The sequence below is a fragment of the Camellia sinensis genome, chromosome 11 (assembly GCF_055761805.1).
Source record: "Camellia sinensis isolate YWXY chromosome 11, ASM5576180v1, whole genome shotgun sequence".
Classification (NCBI taxonomy): domain Eukaryota; kingdom Viridiplantae; phylum Streptophyta; class Magnoliopsida; order Ericales; family Theaceae; genus Camellia; species Camellia sinensis.
The window spans coordinates 22,303,879-22,314,250 of record NC_138971.1 but is presented as its reverse complement, the minus strand read 5'-3'; the positions used below and the strand labels follow the sequence as shown (position 1 = coordinate 22,314,250).

Below are 10,372 nucleotides of genomic sequence, written 5' to 3'. Positions count from 1 at the left end.
CTGGGGGTTGATGAAGAAAGTTAAAGAATACTGCAAGGTAGAGGACGATGCCTTGCGGGTTAAAGCCGGACGCGTATCCAGTAAAACGGCCTCCCCTGAAATTGTTCAGCCAATAAGTTTCGTACCGCCTCAAAGCCCAGAACCACGGCAGCGGGGTAAACGAGATAAAAGGCGGGATTCTCGCCTATTGAACGATCAGTGCTCTCACCGAACGAATGAACAACTGCAAGTCGACAGCAGGCGCACGAGACGTACCGACAAAAAATATACGGAACTAACAGAGCTGATCAATGCGGTAATGTTCAAAATCCAACATCTCCTGTTCTTCAAATGGCCGTCGAAGATGGTAGGCCCTCCTGGCACACAAAGGCGGGATAAGCGCTGCGAGTATCATAAAGATCATGGCCACGAAATTGAAAGTTGCTATGCATTAAAGGATCACCTGGAGGAACTGGTGCAAGATGGCCGGCTGCAACAGTACGTAAGAAAAGGCAACCCAACCAAGGCACTAGCCTTAAGACAAGATTCACCTCCACTTGGCGTGATCCATATGATATACAGCCAGCCAGCAACTCTAACCGTGCACACAAATCAATCGCATCCACGAGAGCAACATACTCCAATCAAACGGCCCAAAAAAGCTCCGAGTATTGCCTTCAACGATTCTGATCTTGTCGGCATGGCAATTTCGCACATTGATCCGTTGATCATCAGATTACGCGTAAACCAGTTTACCGTCGAATGCATTCTCGTAGATCCAGGGAGTACGTCAGAGGTTATGTATTATGAGACCCTCATCAAACTCGGCTTCAACAAGCCAGATCTGTCTCCGGCGCCTTATCTGTTATTCGGCTTTAACACGAATCCAGAGTACCCGTTGGGAAAGATCACGTTACCCGTTCAGGCAGGCTCCAGAACAGTCAAGGTTGAATTCTTGGTCATAAAGCTTTCTTCGCCGTATAATGTCATCATGGGGCGAACCTGGTTGCATATCATGCAGGCCGTGCCAAGCACCTATCATCAGTTTATACGCTTCCCGACAGCCCGTGGCGTTGAAGAAATTCGTGGCTGCCAGCAGTCAACATGAACAGTTTTATGAAAGTTCTATCACTGACCCGACTTGTGGGCTTTGATACTTGTATTTAGCTGACTTCTGCAATGAAAAGTCTCATCTTTTTCCATCGTGCAATTCACTCCCCATTATAGTGTCAATAAGTCTCCGGATTCGGAGCGCCCTTCGTGGATATCACGATTGGCTCAAATAAGCCTCCGGATTCAGAGCACCCTTCGGTGCATGCCACCTTAGGGCCGATTAAGCCTCCAGATTCGGAGCTCCCTTCGGTGCTAAACACGTTGGGGCCGATTAAGTCTCCGGATTCGGAGCGCCCTTCGTGGATATCACGATTGGCTCAAATAAGCCTTCGGATTCGGAGCGCCCTTCAGTGCATGACACCTTAGGGCCAATTAAGCCTCCGAATTCGGAGCCCCCTTCGGTGCTAAACATGTTGGGGCCGATTAAGTCTCCGGATTCGGAGCGCCCTTCATGGATATAACGATTGGCTCAAATAAGCCTCCGGATTCAAAGCGCCCTTCGGTGCATGACACTTTAGGGCCGATTAAGCTTCCGGATTTGGAGCCCCCTTCGGTGCTAAACACGTTGGGGCCGATTAAGTCTCCGGATTCGGAGCGTCCTTCGGTGCATGACACCTTGGGGCTGATTAAGCTTCCGAATTCAGAGCCCCCTTCAGTGCTAAACACGTTGGGGCCGATTAAGTCTCCGGATTCAAAGCGCCCTTCGTGGATATCATGATTGGCTCAAATAAGCCTTCGGATTCGAAGCGCCCTTCGGTGCATGACACCTTAGGGCCGATTAAGCCTCCGGATTCGGAGCCCCCTTCGGTGCTAAACACGTTGGGGCCGATTAAGTCTCCGGATTCGGAGCGCCCTTCGTGGATATCACGATTGGCACAAATAAGCCTCCGAATTTAGAACGCCCTTCGGTGCATGACACCTCAAGGCCAATTAAGCCTCCGGATTCGGAGCCCCCTTCGGTGCAAAACACGTTGGGGCCAATTAAATCTCCGGATTCAAATAAGCCTCCGGATTCGGAGCCCCTTCTGTAAATCATATCCCCATTCGGCTCCTAAAGCTTGCACGCACAGGCTGACTCATCACGTCAGTCGGCTAAGTACCTAAGCGCAGCCGAATCAGACTGTAGTTGAACGCAATGCCATTCGTCAACTTAGCGAATTAGGCACATCTTATGGACCCCTTGTTACATACGAAAATTATTACACAAACTACAAGTCCGCATGAATGAAACAAAATATGCCAATATGCGAAATGAGGTGCCCAATTGAATATATAAAAACGCCCAGAATAAGGCGCAAACGTTCGAAATGAAACATTTTATTTGATTAAAACAGTAGTTACATAAACGCAACCCGCATTTGAACATTACAATATCCATTTTCAACCTCAAAAGTGAAAAAGGGGAAAAGACGCATTGGAAAAGCGGCAGGGCCAAATCAACGCCCGTCGCCCGAAAGTCCTCTACAGCTTGCAATGCCTTGAGCCAACTGTGCCCAAGCCCATGACTTGAACATTGCCAAACTTCCCCTAATACCATTGACAATGTCAAGGCAAAGATCCAGGACAAGGAAGGATAAACTCAACGGTCGTTGTCTCTCCTTTCGGGGCGATCTACTTCGATGACTTAAAGACTCATGCCATCTTTTGGACGCCCTACCTCCCATATAGGTGGGTTCTCCGCTGCGATCCATTGCAACACCAAGCTCGGCCGAACTTCGAGCTTCTCTAACTAATTTCCCCACTTATCTCACCCCACATAACAAGTGATGAAGAATCAAGCGTGTTTGTTTGCGCGAGGCGCCCACTCCTTTTATTTTCAATACTGGTAGCGATCTCGAGTCCCCAATCCCGAGGTGATTTCATTAACGCTAAACTCCATGAGACGAACGGTGGTCGACATTCACCACTGTCTAGTTATCCAAACTGCCTTTTGAAGCACATGCACTGGCTAGGCAGGGACAGAATTATCAAGCCAACCGGCCAAACATCCAGGCCCCGAGCCGGGACGAATTTGCCGCAGCCACTCCACTCACTGGTTTTTGGCTTCCTCAAGCTACAATGACCTAGTTATCAAGACGACGATCACAGATAAATGGCCTAGTTACAAATGGCCCAATTACAATGGCCTTATTCAAGACTAAACGGCTATCACGTATGGGCCGACCTTGTCTATAAACCGGCGTATCACTGGACGTTTAACAGATACTCGGGCCGATCAATGCTTATACATTCATTCAAACATTTATGCAATAAAACGAAACACGTATATGCCGAATACGAACTGCAGCGAAATATTTATAAATAGAACGTTTTTATTCAATCAAACAATAAATTACATAGTTTTGAACGTGATCTGTGTTTCAACCTTACAATGAGTATCCTTATACGGCGTCACCCTCATCCTCACTCTTCTCGACTTCAAAAGAAGAAAACGAAAAATGTTTACTCTGGTAGAGTGGCGATGCTGAATCAATGCCCGACGCTCGAAGAACTTCTGCGGCCTGAGATGCCTTGATCCAACAGTGCTTCAATCCACGATTTTCACATCGGCAAACCTCTTCGGCAAGCTTTTCCTTGGTCTTTTCGATTCCAAATTTTCGACCTTCATGAAAACCTTTTTCATAGGCCCTCCCCTTCGCAGACTCCATTGCGAACATACTCGCCGTCTTATGATCGGCGAGCGTGGTACTGATGAGCCGTTGGGTAACCCTTTCTTCCTCGATTGGGTTTCCCTGCCTGGCGGTTTGTGCCTGAGCCACCCTGGCCTTCCTTAACTCACGCTCAGCCGCCTCCATGCGAGCTTCCAAACTTTGAATATGTTCCTCCCTCCTCTCCATTTCTCGGTGGGCAGCGCGCAGCCGCATGCCAATTTCATAGGCAGTGTAAAGCCCCTTCACCGCCCCGTGAATGCCTTCACGAAATACTTCTATAGACGTCCCCCGAACGCACAGGGAGGGTGAGTCCCGTTCTGTTCATTTTGTGGGGTCACTACAGCTAGGACTCTCAAATTGTCACGGTTCTTAATCTGAACCAAAGAGTCCAAATCCGGCAAATCGTTTTGAGAAACAGATTTTTGAAAAGAAGTGCCAAACATGGACTGCTTTGCCAGATGCAGAGTCGCCACCTAAATATTTTTTTTATGGGGAAATTTAGGAAACCCTGACTCGGTGCCGAAGGCCACATGTCCGTCATCACCGGAGTTGTCTCGGCTCGGGAGCTAGGGTACGATTGGGGAAGGTCAGCTATGAGCACCCCCTCTCGCCCGATCCGAAGATCGGCCTCTACTAACCGTGATATCCATTTTGAAAACGTTATGTGTTCTTATTCCATTTATTAGCCTAGAATTACTATGTTATGCGTGCAGCAAACAAGTATAGACTAGATTGTCTAATTTGGAAATAAGCATTGCATATCCGTTTGTTTTGAAAAGCGCTTTAGAATTTGCTACTCGCAAGTAGGCTAAAATACGGATTTCAACGAGTTTTTTCCAACTTAAACAATCCAACCTCCATCCACGGGCATTCAAACAGTTTATCTCATATAAGCATTTAGCCACATGGTAAGCATACTGTTATGATAGCATTCACACGCATGCGATGATGCTAAAGCATAAATACTTACAATGTACTCCGTGCCAAAACAATAAACTAGTTAGCAAACATGCATGTCCTAGTTCGTGTTAAGAATGGCTAATGCATCGCATGCAAAAATGCAATTAGAGTAGGCTCGGCTAACCTAAACATGGCATGTGAAATGCAACCAATTAATGCAAGTATTCAATTCGGAATTGAAATACCAATGCAGTTAGAATGATGTACCGAGCCTGGTGCATGCAAAACAAATGTATGAATGCACGCATGCATAGCATAAGGTATGCTAATTTAAACATGCCCTAATCTACCATCATAAGCAGGTAAATAAAAGGGAAGAAAGCAGTGGGGGTTGGAAGACATGCACACCACTCACCCACACTTTTTACAGATTTGCCCTCGCTCGGAGGGACCAAATAAATATTACAAATTAATTAACTACGCAAGCTAATTAAATATTACAAATTGCCTAATTAATTAATAAACTAATTAAGCTAGGAAAAATAGTAAATCGCCTCGGGAGGAGGGCCAGATGTAGCGCATGCTCGGGTCCTACTCGAAAGTGCGCCGCCATGCATAGGCTGCCTCTGTTTTCCTTCCTTCACTCCTCTGGAGGCTGTCAAAACCTCAGTACTGCTTCCTTGGACATTGGGGAACACCACCGACTGAATGGGATTGCCACCGGCAGTAGCATGTGGCCACCGGCACGAAATGAATCCATCGGCAGGGAAATGATTGCCGGTCGGCACTAGAAATTGCCGGTCGGCAGAGTGTTCCTGCAGAATCTGCAATTGACAGCAACAGAGGGCAAGGCAAAGCATGGCAGCACAATTCAAGGCATGTATGCACTAATCATGCCCCCTATCATGTTTGTGACTCAAAGGGACATGTGTCTCGATTCTCGGACCACCAATCACGCATTTCCATGCATGATGGCCCAAAGAAGCAAGTATGCAACTTTCATGTCAAATGAAATGCAAACCAAATAAACAAACCAAGGCCCAATTCCTATCACCAAGTCAAGGAATAAGGCATGCATGCAAGATACAATGCAACCTAGGCATGCAAGCGAAGGGTGCAACATGGCATGGCAAGACACTTATGCAAGCATACAAGCAAACATGAGGTAATGCAAATCAATGGAAAGGTGGACTTACACATGATTTGGGCAGCTCTAAATAGGCCCAAAACAGTAGCCAAAGTGACCAAAACAAGGGACCAAAATACACATACACGTATGCACATGTTAAGGCCCAAATGCTTAAGCATCAAAGGGCTATTTCTAAGCACATTTGAATGAAGCAATCATGGACAAATAGCATGCAAGGTAAGCATTGTAAATCATGTTAGGATGATGTCAAACCAAGCAACAAGATAGGCTAAACATTAGCATGCAAATGGTCCAAGTACTTGAAGCAAGTCAAGGGGGGTTGAACCATGGCTACGCCAACCAAGCCTCACAAGGCTAAGAGGACTTAAAATAGGTTCAAGGCAGACCTAGACCATGTAAAGGGGACCCCCTAGATGGCATCTAAGTGGCTCAAATTCAAAGCATGCACAATGGCCAAAACATGGAACATGCTACACAAGCTTTCAAAGCATTAAAGAGGTATTCAAGGCAAACGTATAGGCATGCAAATGGGACTGAAATGACATGGTAGATGGTTCCAAATCACCAAATCAATACAAAAATGTCATGCTATACATTCACACGCTTAAGGCCAACAAGCCGGAATGCAAAGGGGCTATACTAAGCATGCCAAATCCGACCCAAACAACCATGGACAGACCTAAAACATGGCAAAATATGCACAAAACCTTCACAAGACTAAGCCTAAAACATGCTTGAACAAAGGCTAACAACCTAAGGCATATTAAGGCAATAACAAGGCATTACATGGTAGGTATGCTAAGCATGCATGGTGTACCAAAACCAACAATAAACAGAGGCATATTATGATATAATAGGCACAAAAAACAACCAAGGCATGGTCAACATGAAGCTCAGCTAAGTGCTCCCTCAAGAGGCCAAAAATGGTCCATTTCAAGGACAACAAGGAGAGGGGGTGGCCCTCTCCTTTTGGAGACTTCAAGGCACCATCTCCACCACTGAAATCCCTCAAGATTTCAGTGGTGAAGAGGCCCAAACACCAAAGTCTCGAAACTCACTCAAAATGGCTCAAAATGGGGCCTTTCAAGGCCTAAGAGGGGTCAAACACCCTCAAACCACAAAACACTCTAAACAAAAAATTTAGAGGGCCTAAAAACAGAACTTTTTGTATTATACACTAAGCACAAAAATAGTTCAAAGATAGGCAAAAACAAGATGCAAAAAAGGGGTAAAAAGGGGTAAGATTCTTACCCTTGAAGACCTCTTCAACAATGATGCTCCAATGGCCCTCCTTGGCTTGAATCCAACACCAAAACACCAAAATCAGCCCCTTAGAACCTCAGGAGGCAAAGGAAGGTGAAACACTAGGTGTTTGTGTGCAATAGTGTGAACTAAAACACCTAGAGCACTAAAGAGAGGGAAAGAGAGATAGGATATGTATCAAACCCTAACCTTAAAACCAGAGCTCTCCTCTGTCTTTTTATCTCTAAAAATGTCTAAAGTCTCTAACCCTAAAGCCAAGAGACAAGGCTTCTCTTTATAGAGGCTTTTGTCTTGTAAAGCTTACAAGACAAGCTTCCAAGAGAGAGATCCCTCCATACACATGTATGGAGGGGAGCCAAAAGCAAGACAGCTGTCTTAAAATATCTGCAAAAGCAGATGCACAGTAGTCGGCCGGCCAAAAATGCCATTTTGGCAAAAAAGAGTGCCGACCGGCAACAAAGAGTGCCGACTTGCAACAAAAAGTGCCGACCGGCAACAAATAGTGCCGATGGCAGCAAAAACCAGCCGGTGACCTCTAGCCACTGCCGGTGGTGTGTGGGGATGCCTCACAAGGCATTCCCTGCCCCTCCAAGGCAAAACACAAGTGTTTGGTGTGAAACCAGACACTAAACGGTTGAGTTCGGAGATCCTGAGGCAAGGCGCGCGAGCCGAGACCTCCGGGAACTCCAAACGAACACAAACATGGATAATCACTGAGTGTTCAAACAGTGACGTCCAAGTCTTGAGGACGGTCAAAAATAAGGTGTCTACAACTTCGTAGTCCTGTCGACCTACCATTGACTGCTGAACCTCATGAGGAAAAATTTGTCGAGCAAACTCAACCGCTACATTTGGGTCTCAAACGATCGAGTCCGCCTCTGTCATGGGTTTATTCCCCACAAATACCGCAAAGCTTAATGGGCACAGATTTGCGTCAGATCTCCTTTCGACTCGGGGTTGCGGAGATCTGCCCTGCGACTACTTGTCCCGCCTGGGCAACCTGCTTCGACGTCAGGGAGACTGACGCCTCTCTCGATCCCTAGAACTCCTACTTCCTATGCGTGAAGGTTCACCTCCTCGATTAATATCTCTGCGCAGCTCAGCTAGCGTCCTCGCTTCCCCTCTACTGTTAAAGAAGAGTCTGTTTGACATTCACACGATGAATCTTCCTCCAAGAGCTGGAGTCAGTTGTTCACTAAGCTCATAAAAGTTGTACCTTTGTTCCTTTATCCTTTACGGAGACAGCACTCTCGAGGAAATCTCATTAATTGTGAAAACCTCAATCGCCCGGCACCGACTGAGGCGACCCTCGTGGGGCAAGGGCAGAATCCATGCGCTCATCTGGCGTATCATGACCATGAGCCAACTACGACCGGGGCAGATTTATTAATCTAATCGGCTTAAGGGCAGATTCATCAATATATTCAGCTTATGCGCCCCAGCCGGCCCATGAATCGATTCTTTAGAACTCTTAAGTTCGTCTCTTTCGGTCCATGTGCCCATCCGGCGTATCATGTCCATGAGCCAACTACGGCAGGGGCAGATTTATTAATCTAATCGGCTTAAGGGCAGATTCATCAATATATTCGACTTATACGCTCCAGCCGGCCCATGAATCGATTCTTTAGAACTCTTAAGTTCGTCTCTTTCGGCGCCCGAATGATCATGAACCGCCTGGGGCAAGGGCAGAATCCATGCGCCCATCCGGCGTATCATGTCCATGAGCCAACTACAGCAGGGGCAGATTTATTAATCTAATCGGCTTAAGGGCAGATTCATCAAAATATTCGGCATATGAATGATAAGTCAATATTGCCAAGATATTCAATCTTAGAAAGCTCAACAGAATAATCATTTTATCTAAAGTAGTGAAAGGCAAAAATTCTTTACCAGCACAATATCACAAACTGCGCATAAGTAGTAGTGAAATGACAAGGTAATTTTCATTAATAAATTGAGCGTAGATAGTAACCAATTTATACATGAAAACTACTCGGAACCAACAAAAGTCCTTAAAACAAAAACATACATCAAAAGTGAAAGCATTTCATAAAATTTGAATGCCTCCCAGATCAATCCTCGGGGTCAGACTCAAGTGGCTCAACGTCCACCTGCTCATATGGAATTGCCAAGTTCGATGTAACCCCAGCGGCATCAAGGGCCTTGAGCCACCCATGTTTGAATCCCCGATTCTCAAACTTGGGGACTTTATCTACGTATTCCTCGAAGGCGATGCCTTTTCCTGCTTCAAATGCGGTAGAAGCCTCATATTCGGCTTTTTCCTTGGCCGCCTTCAACTCTGCTAACTCAGTCTCCACCTTGTTAAGCGCCTCCTTAGCTAGCCTAAGCAATTCTTCGCTCACGTTCGCCCTATCTTCAGCATCAGAACGGAGCCGATCGGCAGACCGAGCCCTTTCTAATTCGGCTTCGGCTCGCGCAGTCTCCATTGCGGCTCTCATAACCTCAAACTCGGCCCTGCTTTTTTGACCGTCCACTTCTGACTGCAAACGGTCAATCCTCTTAAGGGCATTATGTAGGCGGCGGCCCAAGTCGGTGATCCTGCCGACCGTCTGCAAAACAAGTTGGGATCGTCAGATACCATAGACAAGCAAAATCAAAACAAGTTAAGGTCACCTACCAAAAGGGCCGACTGCGCAGATAGGGCTACGGCCACCAAATCTGGCACGGCATGAAAGGATGCCTTATCGGCCGGTAGAAAGATTGAAGCCGCCAAGCTCAACGCTGCCTCTGGGTCGGTAATGATGGATGCGTCAGAGGAAATCGGTGTGTCTCTGATCTTTGGCTGAACAATGAAAGGAACAACCACGTCCGAATTTTCTAAGCGAGGCCTTTTGTCAGCAGGACTATCTTCTGAACCGACCTCTCCCTCGGCGCTACGCTTCTGGTCCCGCTCTTCCGGAATCAACCATTCTTCAATGACCGGTTGTTCAATCTCTTTCGCCGTTTCAGCCGCAACAATCTGAACCGGCTCTTCAATAATAGGTTTGAAAGACTCAATCAAGACGAGTTCAGAACGGGCGACCTCGGCCTTTTTCCGGGCGGCCATTCGCTTGGCATTTTTCTTTTGAACCATCTGCGTGAGGTTTTCCCCAGCCATACTTTCAAAAAAATCGCCGGGTAGGTCTCCCAAACTTGCAAAAATATCTCCAGAAGAAAACTCTGCCCGACCCGAAGTGGATGGTGAGGCAGGCTAATTGAGTCCAGCTACCTCAAATGCCGAGTTTATGTCCTCGTTGACCTCTTCAGACTCCTCAGCAAACTCTCTGGCTGGTTCGGCGACTACCTCTACCACCGG

At 46.7% G+C, this 10,372-nt stretch overlaps 1 protein-coding gene across 1 annotated transcript; it reads left to right on the top strand.

Moving 5' to 3' along the window:
- Positions 1-343: 343 nt before the first annotated feature.
- On the top strand, positions 344-1,087 carry LOC114273912 (uncharacterized). The gene has a single exon (XM_028215739.2). It carries the CDS (start codon positions 344-346, stop codon positions 1,085-1,087), a length of 744 nt encoding a protein of 247 aa, XP_028071540.2.
- The last annotated feature ends 9,285 nt before the right edge of the window (positions 1,088-10,372 follow it).

Excerpts from the sequence above, each read along its gene's own strand:
- LOC114273912 (XM_028215739.2), top strand. The coding sequence starts at position 344 with ATGGTAGGCCCTCCTGGCACACAAAGGCGGGATAAGCGCTGCGAGTAT.